This window comes from Eptesicus fuscus, chromosome 2 (assembly GCF_027574615.1).
Source record: "Eptesicus fuscus isolate TK198812 chromosome 2, DD_ASM_mEF_20220401, whole genome shotgun sequence".
In the NCBI taxonomy this organism is placed as follows: Eukaryota; Metazoa; Chordata; class Mammalia; order Chiroptera; family Vespertilionidae; genus Eptesicus; species Eptesicus fuscus.
In genome coordinates, this window is record NC_072474.1 from 64,352,048 (window position 1) to 64,372,938 (window position 20,891).

Here is a 20,891-nt window from a genome sequence, read left to right on the forward strand (position 1 = left end):
AAGACAGGACCTGTGATTTGCTAGAGAAATGATAAGATTCCCAATTGTTTTTGTCTTTACCCAAGGAAATGCCTAATATAAAACACAATGGTTTGACTTCATTTCAAATGAAAGAATATTTACAAGAGGTAAAATGTGTATCTCTGTACTACTGTTTACCTTCTTATAGGGAATTTTAAGAACAAGGTCATTTCTGAGTAAGGAGAAGGGATCATAGGGATTTAATCAATGGCATTAATTCTATCATCTGTTCTTAGTTGACACTTAAATAGCTTTTACTATGTGGTAAACATGACAAAACTATGCAGTAGTGTTATTAGCCCCGTTTTACAGATGAGAAAATGGACACAGGTTAACTAACTTGATCATAGTCACCCAGATGGGATGTGGAGAGTTGAACCTTGGCAGTCTGATTCTAGGGTTTGTACTTGTAAAGAAAAGGATTCTGGGGATTAGTGGAGCAGCTGGAAAAAACGGGATTATAGAAATAGAATAGGTATAAGGATGAATCAAGGGACAAGGAAATACTTCCAGCCCCCGCTTCCTCCAGTCCTACCACTAGAGAATCCTACCTAATAATAGACACATATGCAAATTGACCATACCTTCGCTATGCCCACGATTGGCCAGGAGGTGCGGGGGGGGCAGGACTCGATGTGACCGGGGTGACCGATTGGGCTGGCGGGACACTGAGCTCAAGTTGCCAGCTTCTCGAGCTCAGCGTCTGCGCCATGGCTGTGCTGAGGCACAGAAGGGGCCTCTGGGGCAGCGAGCTCACGTCCCACCGTGGACCATCAAAAATGGGGCAGCCGGGTGCCTGTCAACTCAGGCACCATGCCTTTCAGAAGCCTCCGCCTTGCTGGAGGTTTCTGAAAGGCCTGGTGCACCAGTGATCAAAAGCGAAAGAGTGGGAGCTGGGTACCTGTTCGCTCAGGCACCAGCGGACAGGCACCCAGCTCCCCCGTGATCGAAAGCGAAAGCATGTAGGGGACCGTACACGTGCATGATTCAATCATGCACTAGGCCTCTAGTCCTATATAATAAAAGGCTAATATGAAAATCATCCAAATGACAGAACGACTGGTTGCTATGACGCACACTGACCACCAGGGGGCAGACGCTCAACACAGGAGCTGACCCCTGGTGGTCAGTGCACTCCCACGGGGAGCTGGGCTCACAGCTGGCGAGCGCAGCGGTGGTGGCGGGAGCCTCTCCCGCCTCTGTAGCAGCACTAAGGATGTCCAACTGTCAGACATCCCCTGAGGGCTCCCGGACTGCAAGAGGGTGCAGGCTAGGCTGAAGGACACCCCCCCCCCCGCAAGTGCACGAATTTCATTCACCAGGCCTCTAGTGCTTTAATAATTGTTGGTTGCAGAACTCTGTAATTACATGTAACACTTTATTGGTACCTATTGGGGATGGAGAGAAAAAGGGTCAGGTTGGTATTATATTTGTACTTAAAAGAATGATGATGATTGAAAGGAGAATTGCCACGGTGATGATTATAATCTTTTTGAGGTGTTGCCACCATATCTTCCTAAGAATCTTTCTTGTTTCTTGGGAGTCTTTGGCCTGAAATAAAAATAAACACAAATTTAATGTTTTCATGTCTGAATTAATGGGCACACTCAAATACTTAGAGATATCTAAAAGAACAGATTTAATTTGGTTTTGATCAATCCCATAAAGTCTCAATGAAGTTTAACAAAACCGCTTTTATAAAATGATGCACCAAGATTCCAGGTGCCTTCCTTATTGTGTTAAGCCGTACTTAAATTAATTTTATTAATTTTGTGACCATGAACAAGTTACTAACCCTTTGAGCCTCAGTTTCCTCATCTTCACTTCATGATTTTATTTAAATGCCACTATCTCTTACTACCCTATTTAAAATTGGTACTCTCCCCAATCTCCATTCCAGAAGCGCTATTCCCCTTTAGTATGCTATTTTCCTCCAAAGTCCTATTTAACATTTATGTAAAATTTATTTATTGTTTGTAGAGAATGTAAACTATGGATGTGGGAATTTCTGTCTGTTTCATTCACTGCTATATTCCTTACTGCCTGATACAGATCAGTGGTTCAATGAATATTTGTTGGATGAGTGAATTAATCAATCTATTAAATCTGGATAATATCTGCCACATAGTAGCCCAGATTGTGAGGATTAACAGATAGTGATTATGGTATATCCAAATCACCATATAAAAATAAATTATGCCATTATTATCATAATTAGTAGAGGCCCAGTGCATGGATTTGTGCACCGGTGGGGTCCCTCGGCCTGGCCTGCGCCCTCTCGTAATCCAGGACCCCTTGGGGGATGTCAGCTGGTTTCGGCCTGATCCCTGCAGGCTAGGCCGAGGGACCCCACCAGTGCACGAATCCGTGCACCAGACCTCTAGTATGCATATAAGATCTTGGGTTAATCTCTTCCCACCCTCCCCGCTCCCCCTTCCCTCTCATTTTCATCAGTCTGTTCCAGGTTTCCATGCCTGTGCATTGAGCATCTTCTCCCTGGTGGTCAGTGCGCATCATAGCTACAGGCCAGTCGGCCAGTTGGCCAGTCACTTAGGCTTTAATATATATATATATATTATTATATATATATATTAATGAGTTGGAGTTGAAGTACTTTATGATACCATAGTTTCATATCTTAATGTAATTAAACCTAAATAAAATAGCTCATGTCCAAGCTGTTGGTTCAGTTGGTTGGAGTGTCATTCCATACACCAAAAAGGTTGTGGGTTCCATTCATGGTCAGGGCACATACCTAGGTTGTGGATTTGATCCCTGGTCAGGGCATATACGGGAGGCAACTGATAGATGTTTCTCACATCGATGTTTCTCTCTTCCTCTCTCTAGACTAAAAAACATATCAGGTGAGGATTTTTTTAAAAAGTATCCTAAGAAAAAGCTCACTTATTAACATACAAAATATTGAAATAATTAAAGGAGCATTGAGAAGAAATAAAACAAATTCATACAAAATCATAAAATTATTTTTATTTTTTTGTGCTGCAAAAAGTTTTATTGTTTCCATTTGGTCCACAACTCCTTTTTGTTTTTTAAACATAGATAACAGCTTCTCATATGGCTATGATACAAATACATTGCTTGGTGTTTATTTGGACTTGTGCTGTCTGCCACATGGATTAGAAGTAAAACTTTAAAGTATTTCAATTGACTTTATTCATAATCAGATCATCTTTACTCTCAGTGTATGTGGTGACTTTTCTAGAGCAAAGTCAAGGTACATGATTACAGTGCATGTGAAAAAATGACATCATAACTAATGTATGACAAGATCAGGGAGCCTCAGGTTTATATACCAAAGATGCTGTTCATTCCCAAGGATCTAGCATATGGACACTAGTGACTAGTTGTACTTTCCAGGACATTATAATTCATTGAGTGCTTTAAATTCAGGTCTATATGACATACGTTATATGTGGTATTGCATAATAATATGCAATATTCATAATAATCTTGGGTGAGTATTCCTATTTTACAGCACTGAAGAGAATGAGGCTCAAAAGTTTGAAGTTACTTGCCTAAGGGTATATACCTCATAAGTGGTGTAGTTAGAATTCAGATCTAGAGTTGCATGACTCTATACTGCCTTGTGTAGAAATGTTTAAGGTATAAGCAGACTTTACCTTTGTCTCTTAGGTTATTTGCTTTCTCTTTTATTAATGTGATATGCATATATAGTTTGAAAATTCAGAATTCTAAAAACAGCATTCTCCTCTCCTATACCCCCCAATCCTATTTTTTAGAGGTAATCAATTTCGGATCTTTTTGTTTTGTTTGTTGCTATATCCCTATTACCTGGAATAGTAGTTTTCAACTGGGGGCGATTTGCTTTCCAGGGGACATATGGCAATGTCTGGAGACATTCTGATTGTCATAACTATAGGGGGTGCTACTGGCATCTAACGGGTAGAAGCCAGAGATGCTGTTAAACATACTACAATGCATATAGGACAGTCCCCCTACCCACCCACCTCCCAACAAATTGATCAGGCCATAATGTGCCAAGGTTGAGAAACCCTGACCTAGAACAGTGTCTGACATAATAGTAGGTGCTCAATTAATACTTACTTAGATGTTTATTTTTTTCCTGGTGTTTGTTTTCCTCTGTGTTACTAGAAAGCATACATATATATTTCTTGATGTTTCACTTTACAATTATGGAAAAGATTATATAACTCTTACCATATCTCTAACTCCCTCCTTCCCCAAACACACAACTTTCTTTCATATCCTCTCTTTTTAATGAAAACATTGTAAATATTTGCTGAGCCATGGAGTGTATTTGAATACATTGACTATAATATACAAATGTTCTGGTTTCTCTAGAGTTAATAATAGGTATACAGTTAAACAACATCTTTTAAATTGTTAGTTTTGCTTTTCTAAAAAATATATATATTATTAATAAATCATTATTGTTCAGATTATTACAATTGTTCCTCTTTTTTCCTTCCATAGCTCCCCTCCACCCAGTTCCCACCCCAACCTCTGCCTTTACCCCCCCCCACTGTCCTCATCCATAGGTGTACGATTTTTGTCCAGTCTCTTCCCACACCCACACACCCCTGTCCCCTGAGAATTGTCAGTCCACTCCCTTTCTATGCCCTGATTCTATTATATTCACCAGTTTATTCTGTTCATCAGATTTTTTATTGACTTGATTTTTAGATTCACTTGTTGATAGATATGTATTTGTTGTTCATAATTTTTATCTTTACCTTTTCTTCTTCCTCTTAAAGAATACCTTTCAGCATTTCATATAATACTGGTTTGCCAGTGATGAACTCCTTTAGCTTTTTCTTATCTGTGAAGCTCTTTATCTGACCTTCAATTCTGAATGATAGCTTTGCTGGGTAGAGTAATCTTGGTTGTAGCTTCTTGCTATTCATCACTTTGAATATTTCTTGCCACTCCCGTCTGACCTGCATAGTTTCTGTTGAGAAATCAGCTGACAATCATATGGGTGCTCCCTTGTAGGTAACTAACTGTTTTTCTCTTGCTGCTTGTAAGATTCTCTCTTTGTCTTTTGCTCTTGGCATTTTAATTATGATGTGTCTTGGTGTGGTCCTCTTTGGATTCCTTTTGTTTGGGGTTCTGTGTGCTTCCTGGACTTGTAAGTCTATTTCTTTCACCAGGTGGGGGAAGTTTTCTGTCATTATTTCTTCAAATAGGTTTTCAGTATCTTGCTCTCTCTCTTCTTCTGGCACCCCCATAATTCGGATGTTGATACGCTTGAAGTTGTCCCAGAGGCTCCTTACACATCTTCATATTTTGGGATTCTTTTTTCTTTTCCAGTTGGGTGTTTTTTGCTTCTTTGTATTTCAAATCTTTGACTTGATTCTTGCGATCCACTAGTCTGCTGTTGGATCTCTGTATATTATTTTTTTTAATATATTTTATTAATTTTTACAGAGAGGAAGGGAGAGAGAGAGAGAGTTAAAAACATCGATGAGAGAGACACATCGATCAGCTGCCTCCTGTACACCCCCCACTGGGGATGTGCCCGCAACCAAGGTACATGCCCTTGACCGGAATCGAACCTGGGACCCTTCAGTCTGCAGGCCGATACTTTATCCACTGAGCCAAACCAATTAGGGCTGTATATTATTTTTTATTTCAGTCAGTGTATGCTTAATTTCTAGTTGGTCCTTTTTCATATCTTCGAGGGTCTCACTAAATTTATCGGCCTTTTCTAGGAAATTCTTGAAAAACCTTATAACCGTGGTTTTGAACTCTATATCTAGTGTTTGCTTTCCTCCATTTCTTTCATTTGTGACCTTTTTCTTTGTCTCTGCATTTTGGCTGCTTCCCTGAATTGATAGAGTGACTTTGTGTGCTAGGTGTCCTATAGGGCCCAGTGGCTCAGCCTCCCCAGTTACCTGAGGTGGACACTCTTGGTGCACCCCTTTACGGGCTGTGTTCACAGTCTTGTTGTAGATAAGCCTTGATTGTTATTGGTATCACTGGGGGGAATTGACCTCCAGGCCAATTGGCTGTGAGGATCAGCTGTGTCTACGATGGGAGAACTTCTGTGCTGGAGACACCCTTAAGAGAGAAGACTCGCTTCAGTGGGGCTTTGGTGCTTACTGAGTCTGCCCCCTGAGTGTGCCCCTTATGGATCTGAGGAGCTGTAATCTGGATGGTCCGACTCTGACCCCTGGGTACACTGGCTCTTGGATCTCCAAGGAGGTGCTAATTTAGCCTCTGCCTGAGGCCACCTAGCAGGAGCTACGGAGAGATCTGCAGATTCCTCTTCTTTGTTTGGGTTTTGGAGGTGCCCAGATGAGGCCCAGCTGTGAAGCAGTGCAAGCTGCTGCGGGGCCTTAGGCCTTCTTTTGGATGTTCTGGGTCTCTGACTCAGCTGCAGTTTGTTAGGTAAGTTTAAAATTCAAAAGACTAGGCCATTCCTATGCAAAAGCCTCTGCACTCAGCTTGGATGGGGCTGAGTCTCAGGGCAGAGCAATCAGCAATGACTTCGTGGGGTGGGATCTCAGGGTGGAGCAAACAGCGATGGCTTCCTGTCAGTCCTGCCCTAAGAGGCCCCTGGTTCTCAGTGTCCCGCGGTAATCGCTGCAAGCACCTCTGAGAGAAAGCCACCCTAGAGTTTCACCCACTGTCCAGTTTCTCTCCATATGAGTTTGAGTCCCCAGAGTCTCGCCCAGAACTGGAGTTCAGAGCAGTCGGGAGCTTGTGTCTCCCTCCCGATTGAGAAAGCCAGCCGCATACTCAGTTGCCAGCCCTCTCCACAGGTGTGCCTCTGTACCTCTGCCTTCCACAGCTCCTCTCTCAGTGTGCCTTTCTCTTTCCTTCTAGTTGTAGAATTTCCACTCAGCCAGCCTTCCTGTGGTTCTAGATGATGTCTGTTTTGTCTTTTAGTTGTAGTTATGAAATCGTTGTGCGAGGCAGCAGTTGAGGTGTTTACCTATGCCGCCATCTTGGTTTCTCCTAAAATATATTTTTATTGATTTCAGAGAGGGAGAGGGAGAGAAAGACAGAAACATCAATGATGAGAGAGAATCATTGATTAGCTGTCTCCTGAGCGTCCTATACTGGGGATAGAGCCTACAACCTGGGCATGTGCCCTGACCAGGAATTGAACTATGACCTCCTAGTTCATAGGTCGACACTCAACCACTGAGCCATGCTGGCCAGACTCAATTGTTAATTTTTAATCTATCAATCAGTAATTCATTCCCAAACTCTCCAAAGGAGCTGAAAAACATTCTTCCTTTGATTGTTGCTGGGTTTGGATCTACCCGTTTTATCTTGAAGAAGTTCATCACAGAGCCTTTTGACCTGATCCAATCTGGCTTGGTTGGACTCCAGGTTTACCATATAGCTTTAATCTTGGGTCTTTCTTCAATATCCTGGGAATGTCCATCTCTAGTGTTGGGCCTTCTGTTTTTTATCAATCTCATCTTTCCCATTCTACTGGTGAAAAATATTTGCTAAAAACTTTTTTAGAAAGGGTAAGTGTGAGATATATTTCTAAGAGCCTACATGCCTAGAAATGTCATTATTCTCTCCTTCCACTGAGTTAGTAATTTGATTGGGTATAGAAATCTACTGTGGAAATCATTTTCCCTCAGAATTTTGAAAGCATTCCTCTATTTTTTGAACACCCATATATTGCTATTGTGAAATCTAGTGCTATTCTAATTGGCAAGTCTTTGTCTTTTCTCACTCTGAAACACATTCTTTAGATTCTTCTCTTCCTTTCAAATGTTCTTTAATTTCAAGATTACATGCCACACTGTGGTCCTTGTTTTATTCATTGAATCTGGAAACTCAATTAGTTCTAGGAATTTTTCTTGTATTTCTTTGAGTTTCTCCTCTCTGATTCATTTTCTTTTTCTGACATTCCTTTATTCATATGTGGATGTCTTAGACTGATTCTTTTATCTTCATCTTTTCTTTCTCTTCTTTCTCTACTTTATTTTTAATATTTTTTCTTTTTTAAATTTATTTATTAATTAAGGTATTACATGTGTCCTTATTCCCCCATTACCCCCCCCCCCCTAAACTCCCCATTCATGCCCTTACCCCCCTCTTGTCTGTGTCTATTGGTTAGGCTTATATGGATGCATACAAGTCCTTTGGTTGATCTCTCCCCCTTACCCCCACTCTCCGCTACCTTCCCTGAGGTTTGACATGATTGATGTTTCTCTGTCTCTGGATCTGTTGTTGTTCATCAGTTTATGTTGTTCATTATTTTCCATAAATGAGTGAGATCATGTGATATCTTTTTCTGTCTGGCTTATTTCACTTAGCATAATGCTCTCCAGCTCCACCCATGCTGTTGAAAATGGTAAGAACTCCTTCTTTTTACTGCAGTGTCGTATTCCATTGTGTAGATGTACCACAGTTTTGTAATCCACCCATCTGCTGATGGGCACTTAGGCTGTTTCCAAATCTTAGCTATGGGGAATTGTGCTGCTGTGAACATAGGGGTGCATATATCCTTTCTGATTGGTGTTTCTAGTTTATTGGGATATATTCCTAGAAGTGGGATCACTGGGTCAAATGGGAGTTCCATTTTTAGTTTTTTGAGGAAACTCCATACTGTTCTCCACAGTGGCTGTACCAGTCTGCATTCCCACCAGCAGTGCATGAGGGTTCCTTTTTCTCTGCATCCTTGCCAGCACTTATCATTTGTTGATTTGTTGAGAGCCATTCTGACAGGTGTTAGATGGTACCGCTTTGTCATTTTGATTTGCATCTCTGGGATAATTAATGACTTTGAGCATGTTTTCATATGTCTCTTGGCCTTCCTTCTGTCTTCTTTCAAAAAGTATCTATTTAGGTCAGTTGCCCATTTTTTTATTGCGTTGTTTATCTTCCTTTTGTTAAGTTGTATGAGTTCCCTATAAATTTTGGAGATTAAATCCTTATTGGAGATAACATTGGCAAATATGTTCTCCCATGCAGTGGGCTTTCTTGTTGTTTTGTTGATGGTTTCTTTTGCTGTGCAAAAGCTTTTTATTTTGATGTAGTCCCATTTGTTTATTTTCTCTTTAGTTTCCATTGCCCTAGGAGCGGTATCGGTGAAGAAATTGCTTGGCATATGTCTGAGATTTTGCTGCCTGTCGATTCCTCTAGTATTTTTATGGTTTCCCGTCTTATGTTTAAGTCCTTTATCCATTTTGAGTTAATTTTTGTGTATGGTGTAAGTAGGTGGTCTAGTTTCATTTTTTTTGCATGTATCTGTCCAATTTTCCCAACACCATTTATGGAAGAGACTGTCTTAACTCCATTGTATGTTCATGCCTCCTTTGTCAAATATTAATTGAGCATAGTGGTTTGAGTCGATTTCTGGGTTCTCTATTCTATTCTATTGGTCTGTATATCTGTTCTTATGCCAGTACCAGGCTGTTTTGAGAACAGTGGCTTTGTAATACAGGATGATATCTGGTATTGAGATCCCACCTACTTTGTCAGGATTGCTGCAGCTGTTCGGGGTCTTTTTTTATTCCAGATGAATTTTTGGAAAGTTCATTCTAGGTCTGTGAAATATGCCATTGGTATTTTAATGGGAGTGCATTGAATCTATAGATTGCTTTGGGTAGTATGGACATTTTAATGATGTTGATTCTACCAATCCATGAACATGGTATGTTCTTCCATCTGTTTATGACTTCCTCTATCTCTTTTTTCAGTGTCCTGTAGTTTTCCGCGTATAGGTCTTTTACGTCCTTGGTTAAGTTTATTCCTACCTATCTTAATTTTTTTGGTGTGATGGTAAATGGGATTGCTTTTTAAGTCTCTCTTTCTGTAAGCTCACCATTGGTATATAGAAATGCCATAGATTTCTTGGCATTAATTTTGTATCCTGCTACATTGCCTAATTTATTTATTAAATCTAATAATTTTTTGATAGAGTCTTTAGGGTTTTCTATGTATAGTATCATGTCATCTGTGAATAAGGACAGTTTTACTTCTTTTCCAATATGGATGCCTTTTATTTCTTCTTCTTGTCTAATCGCAATGGCTAGTACTTCCAGTACTATGTCAAACAGGAGTGGTGAGAGTGGGCATCCCTATCTTGTTCCTGTTCTTAGGGGAAATGGTTTTAGTTTTTGCCCATTCAGTATGATGTTGGCTGTGTGTTTGTCATATATGGCTTTTATTATGTTGAGGTATGATCCTTCTATTCCCACCTTGCTGAGAGTTTTTATCAAGAAAGGGTGTTGGATTTTGTCCAATGCGTTTTCCTCAACAATTGATATGACTATGTGATTTTTATCTCAATTTGTTTATGTGATATATCACGTTTATTGATTTGCAGATATTGTACCATCCTTGCATCCCTGGGATAAATCCTACTTGGTCGTGGTGTGTGATCTTTCTGATGTAATGCTGGATCCGATTTGCTAGAATTTTGTTGAGGATTTTGGCATCTTTGTTCATGAGGGATATTGGCCTGTAATTCTCTGTCTTTGTGTTGTCTTTATCTGGTTTTGGTGTTAGATGATGCTGGCTTCATAGAATGAGCTTGGAAGTGTTGCTTCCTCTTGAATTTTTTGGAATAGTCTGAGGAGGATAGGTTTTAGTTCTTCCTTGAATGTTTGATAAAACTCCCCTGTGAAGCTGTCTTGGCCCCAGGCTTTTGTTTGCTTGAAGCTTTTTGATTACTGCTTCAATTTTTTCCATAATTATCGGCCTATTGAGATTTTTAGATTCTTCCCAATTGAGTTTTGGAAGGATGTAGTTTTCTAGGAATATGTCCATTTCCTCCATGTTGTCTAGTTTGTTGGAATAGAGTTGTTCATAGTATTTTTTAACAATCCTTTGTATTTCTCTAGAGTCTGTTGTTATTTTGCCTCTTTCATTTCTGATTTGGGTCATTGTTTATTTGGGTCCTCTCTCTTTGCTTCTTGGTGAGCCTGGCTAAAGGTTCATCAATCTTGTTTATCCTTTCAAAGAACCAGCTCTTGGTTTCATTGATCTTTTGTATTTTTTTTTTTTGTCTCTATGTCATTTATTTCTGTTTTGATCTTTATTATCTCCTTCCTTCTGCTCATTCTGGGATTTTCTTGTTGCTCTCTTTCTAATTCTTTAAGTTGTGGAGTTAGATAATTTAGTACCATTTTTTCTTGTTTTTGAGGTAGGCCTGTAGCGCTATAAACTTACCTCTCAGGACTGCTTTCATTGTGTCTCTACTTTCTCAGAACTGCTTTCATTGTGTCTCTACTTTGTGAGAGAATATCTCAACTTTATATTACAATAATTCCACTGAATTTAAAATTTTTACTATTGTTTTAATTTCCAAAAGACCTTGACACTTTGTTACCTAATAGAACTACTATTTGAGGAAAAGTCTTTGGGACAGTTCAGTCTATCAATATATACTGAATTTTTGAGAGAAGCAACACTATAAAAGAACTCAGGCTTTATGGTTTTCATTAAATTAAGCATTTATCAATTATAAAAGGGCACTTACTTTTGCTTTTGCATGATCTGTTTTGTCTGAGTTCTTTTTTCCTATTTAAATGTATTTTTTAAATTATAGAGACTTCCTCAAATATCTCATTATCTGTGTTGCTGATTTTCTAAAATGACTGGAAACCCAGTATAAGTGAGTTAGGGCTGTTATTTGGTGGGCTTCCTGGTAGGATAGCCCATGTGCCATTGACCTGACCATTTCATTGGGGGAATGACTCAATATCTATAGGTTAATATCTGTATTTTTCCCCCCTTGGTCTAGTCAGCTTTCTTAGAGAGAGTCCCTCTAATTTCTTGCCTTGATGAAGCTGACTGGGAGCGAGGTTGGGGAGTGGTCACCATTTTCAGGATGCAGATTACCCCTTAGTCCTGATATTAATGATGATCACTCTGGCCTCAACTGCACCTGGTGTCTAAGTTTAGAACATCTCTGGTCTATTGTCTTTACATAATAAAATTTATTATCCTTTGTCAGTGATAAGCAGAGGAAGCAATATGGCAATAAAAAGTAGGGAAGTGGCTCTACAGGTAACATGTTTCTTTTAAAGACTTTTTACCCAGTCTCTTCTTTCTAGACCTATACTACATGTCTCCAATTTCTGATCCTTTCCAAGGTTCTTTGGCCCAGATCAGTTTGCATCTTAATGTCTTCTCCTGCTTACTAGTTTATGTTTTCAAGCTTTTTACTGTTCTACTGGGACTAATAATTACTAGTAATCCATTTCCTAGCATCTAAAATCGTTGACATTTCTTACCTGCTGTCTTTTCTCTTGTTTATTCTTTCTTTTTTTAATATCCTAGTGGTTTACACATTAAAGCCTCTCTATTGTTTTACCCATTCTTTTATTGGATTTTTGAGAGGATATCAAGATAAATGTGTAAGTTTAATCTGCCAGGATTTTAACCTGACCCATCTTTATCTGTAGGCAGACTGACAGAAAGCTTATTGGCCTACTTTGTGTTTAAAAACCAAATCTGCTTTTGTGTATTTTGTTGTTTGTTTGCTTGTTTTTACACTGTATAACCCCCTTCAGTGCTCACGGCCTACAGGCAAGGAGGCTGAGCAATTTGAGACTGCAACTTACTCTTGCATGAGTATACTAGGAGAGGCCCACAGAGAAGAGCCCACCACCAAATCTGCTTTTTAAGATAATTCAGTAGAGCCCTGGCTGGTGGTGCTCAGTGGACAGAGCATAGGCCTGTGCACTGAAGGGTCACAGTTTTGATTCCCAGTCAAGGGCATGTACCTGGGTTGTAGGTTGGATCCATGGCCCTAGTCGGGGAACTCTCATGTTGATGTTTCTCTCTCTCTCTCTTTCTCTCTCTCTCTCCCTCTCTTTCCCCACTCCCTTCCACACTCTAAAAATAAATGGAAAAATAGCCTTGCGTGAGGATTAACAACAACCACAAAAAATAATATTCAGTAGAGTCTTTTAGAGAAAGACCAAGAGAGCCCAACCAGTGTTGCTCAGTGGTTGAGTGTCGACCTATGAACCAGAAGGTCACAGTTCAATTCCTGGTCAGGGCACATGCCTGGGTTGCGGGCTCGATCCCCAGTGTGGGGCGTGCAGAAGGCAGCTGGTCAATGGTTCTCAGCATTGATGTTTCTATCTCTCTCTCCCTTCCTCTCTGAAATCAATAACAATATATTTTTAAAAAATATTTAAAAAGACCCAGAGAAAAGGGAGAAAACTCTAAAATACTTCAGTAAAATTTTATCTTTTATTGAGCTGCTTTTACTCAACTGGCTTCAAAGAGGAAGTCATTTTTTTCTCTATGTAATCATGAAAATACAATGTATACATAAAAGTGGGATTTGTTAGGAAGGTAAGGCAGTATAATATTCTGAGACTTAGGTGTTGTCTCTTTTCCTATAATACAGGCACATATATAATTTAATAAGAAAGTAATAGCCCTAGCTGGTTTGGCTTAGTGGCTAAAGTGTCAGCCTAAGGCCTGAAGCGTCCTGGGTTCGATTCTGGTCAAAGGCACATGCCTGGGTTGCAGACTCCATCCCCAGTAGGGGGCATGCAGGAAGCAGCTGATCAATGATTCTGATCATTGATGTTTCTATCTCTCCCTCTCCCTTCTCTGAAATCAACAAAAATATTTTTTAAAAGTAATAGGCCTGATAATATGATGGATTATGTAATCCAATAATCCTGCCTCTATTTTTACTCAGAAATGCTAGATAAAAGAAGAGAAGCAAATCTTTAACGCATAACTGAACTTGGAAGAAAGTAAGAGTAAGGCCATGTGCAGGAACCCAGGAGAGCAGTGAGAAACTGCACTAATGGTGCAGCTCCTCTGCATTTGGGAGGGTGGTGATGTTGGCCTCTGTCACCCAGTGCACACAGGGACAGCAGGCTAAGCCTGGGGCTTACATGAGGAAAGTGATGAACTCTATGGCTCAAAACTTTGGAGTTTAGAGTCTCTCACCAAACCTCCAATCTGTCAACAACTTCAAATTCGCCCCACCTTCAATATATATCCACAATCCAACTATTTCTCACCACCTATATTGCAGTCAATATTCATTTAGTGTTACTGACACCTTTACCACTTTCTTGGATCTTTATTTTTTAGAGGGAGGGAAAGAGAGAGAGAGACATTGATGTGGGAGAGAACATCAATTGGTTGCCTTCCGTACATGCTCCAACCGGGTATCAGGCCTGAAACCTAGGTATGTGCCCTGACCAGGAATCAAACTTATCACCTTTTGGTGTATGGGACAACACTCCAATCAACTGAGCCACACCAGCCAGGCTATTTTATTTTTTTAGTTATTGATTTTAGAGAGAGAGGAAGGGAGAAAGAGAAAAACATTGATTTGTTGTTCTACTTATTTATGCATTCATTGGTTGATTCTTATATGTGTCCTGACTAGGGATCAAACCCACAACTCTGGTGTATTGAGACGATGCTTTAATCGACTGAGCTACCCAGCCTGGATCTTTATTTCTTGCTGAGACAGAATTTTTATCTGAGATCATTTTTCATCTACCTGACATACTGTTTTTAGAATTTCCTTTAGTGCAGATATAATAAAGACAGCCAGCTATCTAATGAAGACTTGAGTTCCCTTCCATAATGTAGAGGAGTTTATTGCTAGAGAGAGACTCTCTAATTACAGACTACATTTCTCAGTTCCCTCACCCCATTCCATGCTGTGCCTCTCTAACTTTTGCACCTACACAAAGCTATAAGATTAATTCTTACCAATAGATTGTGAGTGGAAGTGATGGGTGTCACTTTTGGCCTTAAAGGGGCTATAAGCAAATGTGCTTCCTTCATTCCCTGTTTAACCAACTGCCACTTGAAATTTAAATACTGAGGCCCAAGACAATGGCAGTCACAAAATGGAAAAGGCTTGGGTTACTGGATTACCATGTGGAAGTCTGCCCAATGAAAACCTACCTCACACTGTTACATAACCAAGAAATAACACTCTATTGAGTTAAAACAATGAAAACCTGAGGTATGTTATTACAGTGAGTGTTTCTCTAATATTGAAACTGGGAGTAGGCTATGTTATTACGAAACTCTAAAATGTGGCTTAACCATCACATGGTAGACAATGAAGAAACTGATATTAGAGGCTGGAAAGACAAAGACCTATGTTATGGAGGGTAAAATATTGGCTAAAACTATCACCTGTGATAACTTGGAAGGCAGACAAAGTACTTATTGAGTCTGCCACTTTAGAAGAAAAGGTTGGAAAACAGAAGGGAAGTAGTGTGAGTTCTTGTTACTGGCTGCATTTAGCTAGGCAACAATTGGTTGGTTTGCAAGAAGAAATGAAAAGGGATAGAGAGGATGCAGAAATTTGGAACACTGAAAGACTGAATAAGTTAATGGTTTTTTTGCCCAAGCAATAGGAAAGATTAGGAAGGCCTTTTAATGACAAGTGCCTGTTAAGATTCTGCCCTTCCTCAATAACAAAAAAACCTCAAACCTGTTAAAAAATGGGACAAGGACTTGAATAGACTTTCTGCAAAGAAGATATATAAATGGCCAATAAGCACATGAAAAAATGCTCAAGATCATTAGTCATTAAGGAAGTGCAAATTCAAAATGAGACATCACTTCTTACCAAGTAGGATGGCTATAACTTAAAAAAATGGAAAAAAAGTGTTGGAGATGATATGGAGAAATTAAAACCCTCCTACATTACTGATGGGATACTTGTCTTTCTCTGACTGGCTTACGTCGCTGAGCATAATACTGTCCAGGTCCCTCTCTGCTGTCTCAAAGGGTAAAAGATCCTTTTTTACAGCTGCATAGTATTCATGGTGTAAATGTCTTTTTTATCCACTCATCTACTGATGGGCACTTGGGCTGTTTCCATATCTTAGCTATTGTAAATTGTAAACATGAGGGTGCATATATTCTTTCTGACTGGTGTTTCGGGATTCTTAGTATATATTCCTAGAAGTGGGATCACTGGGTTAAATGGTAGTTCCATTTTTAATTTTTTGAAGAAACTCCATATTGTTTTCCATGGCGGCTACAGCAGTCTGCAATTCAGGTACATGCAAAAAAAAAAAATTAAAAAAAAATGAAACTAGACCACCAACTTACACAATACTCAAGAATAAACTCAAAATGGATAAAAGACTTAAATGTAAGTTGTGAAACCATAAAAATCCTAGAAGCAACTATAGGCACCAAAATCTCAGACATCTCTTGATATGTTTGCTGATACATCTAAGGCAAGGGAAACAAAGGAGGAAATAAACAAATGGGACAACATCAAAATAAAAAGCTTTGCACAGCAAAAGAAATCATCAACAAAATGCAAAGGACCCACTATATGGGAGAACATATTTGCCAATGATATATCTGATAAGGGGTTAATTTTCAAAATATATAAAGAACTCATATAACTTATCAAAAGGAAGACAAACAATCCAATTTAAAAAAAATGGACCTAAATAGACTTCTCCAAAGAGGACATACACATGGCCAAGAGACATATGAAAAAATACCCTGGGTCACTAATCATCAGAGAGATGCAAATTAAAATGGCAATTAGGTATCACCTCACACCTGTCGAAATGGGTACCATCAACAAATGAGTTGCTGGTGGGGATGTGGAGAAAAGGGAACCCTAGTACACTGCTGGAGGGAAGGTAATGCCTTTAAGTCGAAAGGGAGGCATGAGGGCAAGGAGGTAAAGAAATATGTCTAGAAAATAATTTTACATGTAGCTATAAGCACTTGGAAATTATTAAAAGCAAAGAGATTAGAAATCAACTAAGTTTTAAAGGAACTATAAATAAACCAAAGTCTGGTCATTGAAAAGACAAAAAATATCTTGATTAAAAAATAAAGAGAGGCTAAGAATGAGAAAATAAAACAATAGGCACAGGACAGACTAAAAGTATTATATGAGCCCTATCAGGTCTTGCTCAGTGATTAGAGCATTGGCCCCAGACCAAAGGGTTGGGGTTCAATTCCCGGTCAACTGCACATGATATGTAGTCTATAGTTTTTAGACATTGATGAACTCGTTTTTTTGAGGCAATAATGATAAAACTATAACATATTAATGCAACAACATATACAAACATTTAATGTACAATTAGTCATATTAATAAGTTAAAGAAGAAAAAAATCATGACCTCAATTAATGTAGAAAAAAAGCATTTGATACAATTCAACCCTGTTCATGATAAAGTTTCTTAGCAAATGAGGAACAGAAATGGACTTTTATAACATGTTAAAAGGTATATATCAAAATCTGAATATAAACTTAATATTTAATTGGGAAGCATTAGAAATAATTCATTTTCAATCAGGAACAAAACATATTTCAGATATCAATATTTCTATTCAATATTTTACGGGAGGGCCTACCTAATGTAGTGAGGCAAGTAAAACAAAATTATACTATACTAGTAGCCCTGCACATGAATCTGTGTGCCAGTAGCTCGCTGCTGCTCTCCAGTAGCTCTCTGCTCGCTGCCCGCCCTCCTGTAGCTCCCCCTGCACCCCCTTCCCCTACCCCCCCATAGCTTGCTGCCCTGCCCCTTCCTGTAGCTCTCCACCACCCGCTTGTAGCCTGTAGCTCGCTGCTGCCCTCCTGTAGCTCTCCGCCTGCTGCCCTACCCTCCTGTAGCTCCCTCCGCTCCCCTGGCCCCCTTCTCATAGCTTGCTGCCCTGCCGCCTCCTGTAGCTCTCCGCCACCTGCTTGTAGCTCACTGCCCCACCCTCCTGATCTGTGATCCGGTTGTTATGCAGTCGGTCATTATGCTTCATGGTGTAATGACCATTTGCATATTACATCTTTATTATATAGGATAATAAAAGGCTAATATGCAAATTGTCCCCTCAACCGGGAGTTTGACCAGGAGTTCAACCATGGGGTGGGGCTGGCCCACAAACCACCCGCAGTCCCCTCCCGATTTCTCCCCCCCCCCACCCAATCAGGGGTGGGGCCAGCTGGCCAACCTCTTGCATACCCTTCCCACAGCAGGCCAAGCCCAATCAGGGCGGGCTGGCCGGACCCTACCTATACACGAATTCATGCACTGAGCCTCTAGTAGATGTATAAGAAAGGATTTTTAAAAATCCAGTCATTTATATAATGATAGAATTTCTATGTGAAAAATGCAAAGAAACCCATAGACAAACAATATTATCAGAAAAGAGTTCAGTAAGGTTTGGTATACAAAATCAGTATGCAAAATTTTATTGTATTCCTATTAATAAGGTTTTTGGAAAATACTAGTCTAAAAAAATATATATATATATATATATATATATATATATATATATAAAAAAGCCTAAGCGACCAAACAACCAGATGACCGGCCGGTAGCTATGATGCGCACTGACCACCAGGGGGCAGATGCTCAATGCAGGAGCTTCCCCGTGGTGGTCAGTGTGCTCCCACAGCAGGAGCGCCGTTCAGCTGACAGACAGGCACCAGACATCGGGCTTACAGCTGGCGAGTGCAGCTGTGGCGGCTCAAGCCTCTCCTATGGACACGCCCCCTGTGCGCCTGAGCAGCGGCAGTGGCAGGCGTAGTGGGCCAGTAATCGGCGGGAGCAGTGTGGCACCCAGCCCGGGCTCGGGCTCCTCTTCAGCCACCTGCTGTTTTGTCCACTACTTCGTGCTGTTTGGGATTGACACGGACAGCGGGCTGGAGCCCGACGAGCTGGTGGGTAAGGCCGGGCTGCGGTGGCACAGAGGTCCACTGATCCCTGCAGGCCAGGCCAAAGGACCCCACCGGTGCACAAATCCATGCACCAGATCTCTAGTCATTTATAATAGCAACAAAAATGGTAAGATATCAAAGAATAAATCTCACCAAAGATGTACAAAACCTTTATGGGAAAAATTATAAAACTCTATTAAAAGATTTTGAAAGACCCTAGCTGGCATGGCTCAGTGGTTGAGTGTCACCTATGATCCAGGTGGTTTAATTCCCGGTCAGGGCACATGCCCGGGTTGCGGGCTCAATCCCCAATGTGGGGCATGCAGGAGGCAGCCAATCAATGATTCTCTCTCATCATTGATGTTTCTACCTCTCTTTCCCTCTCCCTTCATCTCTGAAATCAATAAAAATATATTAAAAATATTTTGAAAGAGACCCAGAAAAATGAGGAGATAGCATGTTTAGAGATGGGAAAAAATATTTTAAAGATGTTTGATTTTCATTAATCACATTAATGTAATTATAACTGAGACCTCAACATTTTGTGGGTGTATGTGTATAACTTGAGATATACATTCTAAAATTCATTGGAAGAGAAAGAAGCAAGCATTGCCAACACATTTCAAAAGTAAAAAGTAGACAAACTTGCACTATAAGATATTAAGACTTCTTATAAGATATTAAGACATAAAACCACAGTAACTAAAATGGTGAAGTACTGGCCCAAGGATATAGAAATATACCAGCATAATAGAATGTGTAAAAATCAAAAGAATTTAAACTATTTTCTAGCAGAGAATTTTGAACACATGCAAAAGGTGACAGAATGGAGTGGGGTTGGGGGTGTGGAGGGATTGAGCCAAAAAAAAAAAAGAACTCATGGACATGGACAACAGGATGGTGATTGGGGGGTTAAGGGGGATGGGTGGAGATAGTAGAGTGCATAGAGGAAATAAAAGGTGATGGAAAAATTTAAATTAAATTAAAGGTTAAAAATAAAGGTGACAGAATAGTATAATATTCAACATCCAGTTTTAACAATTATCAATTTTGTTTAATACCCCATACTCCCCCAATCCTGAACTATTCTGAAGCAAATCTCAGACGTTATATAATTTTATTCATAAATATTTTAGTATCATGTAAATTTTCATTTTTATAGTTTGAATCAAAATCCAAATAAGGAGTGCATATTGCAATTGTTATACCCTCTAAATCCATTTTTTGGTAAGTTCTCCCTCTCTTTTTTTTCCCCTTTCAGTTTATTTGTTGACTAACCTGTGTGTTTCTTAATATAAGAATTACTTCTGTTTTGAAAATAATCACTTTCTCTCTGTTTTTTAAATTTTGGATTGCTATAGTGTTATTTACAATAGCCAAGATTTGCTAGCAGCCCAAGTGCCCATCAGTAGATGAGTGGATAAAACAAGCTGTGGTACATTTACACAATGGAATACTACTTAGCTGTAAAAAAGAAGAAAATCTTACTCTTGGCAACAGCATGAATGGGTCTAGAGAGTATTATGCTAAGTGAAATAAGCCAGTCAGAGAAAGATAATTTCCATATGATTTTCACTTATATGTGGAATCTAATAAACAAAATAGAAACAGACTCAGATACAGAAAACAGACTAACAGCTGTCAGAGGGAAGAGTTGGGGGTTTGGTAAAAAGTTGAAGAAATTAAGCAAAGGAGGAACCAAGATGATGGCATAGGTAAACACCTGTACTTGCTGCCTCTCACAACCACATCAAAATTACAACTAAAAGACAGAACAACTATCATCCAGAACCGCAGGAAAGCTCGCTGAGTGGAAGTTCTACAACTAGAGAGGTAAAGAAGAAAGCGCACTGAGACTGGTAGGAGGTGTGGAGGCGCAGAATGGGCTGGCACCCGGGTGCACTGCTTCTTTAATCGGGAGGGAGATACAAGCTCCTGCTTGCTCTGAACTCCAGTTCTGGGCGAGACTCTGGGGGATCCAGACACATATGGGGAGAAAATGGACTGTCTGGCATTGGGACAGGAATGGGAGTGAGGCTTTCTTTTAGACGGAGGTGCTCGCAGTGGTCATTTTTCCTGCGCTGGGACCTCTCTGGTGCAGGGCTGACTGGCAGCCATTGCTGTTTGCTCTGCCCAGGAGATTCCCTGAGACCCTGCCTCATCCATTTTACAACCCCACCCAAGCTGCCCATAGAGGCTTGGCTTTAGCATATGAATGGCCTGTCCTTTCTCAGCCTAAAACCTGTCA

At 40.0% G+C, this 20,891-nt stretch overlaps 1 protein-coding gene and 1 pseudogene across 4 annotated transcripts in view; both read right to left on the reverse strand.

Moving 5' to 3' along the window:
• Positions 1–1,378: 1,378 nt before the first annotated feature.
• Positions 1,379–20,891, reverse strand: part of LOC114232235 (uncharacterized) — a 40,308-nt gene continuing 20,795 nt past the window's right edge. For all 4 annotated transcript variants that reach the window (XM_054727914.1, XM_028148391.2, XM_054727906.1 and 1 more), the window contains one exon: positions 1,379–1,572. In XM_054727914.1, coding sequence (XP_054583889.1) covers positions 1,435–1,572 — 138 coding nt within the window. In that variant the 3' untranslated portion in view covers positions 1,379–1,434. The remainder of the gene's footprint in view (positions 1,573–20,891) is intronic.
• Positions 12,496–12,622, reverse strand: LOC114232296 (small nucleolar RNA SNORA42/SNORA80 family; annotated as a pseudogene).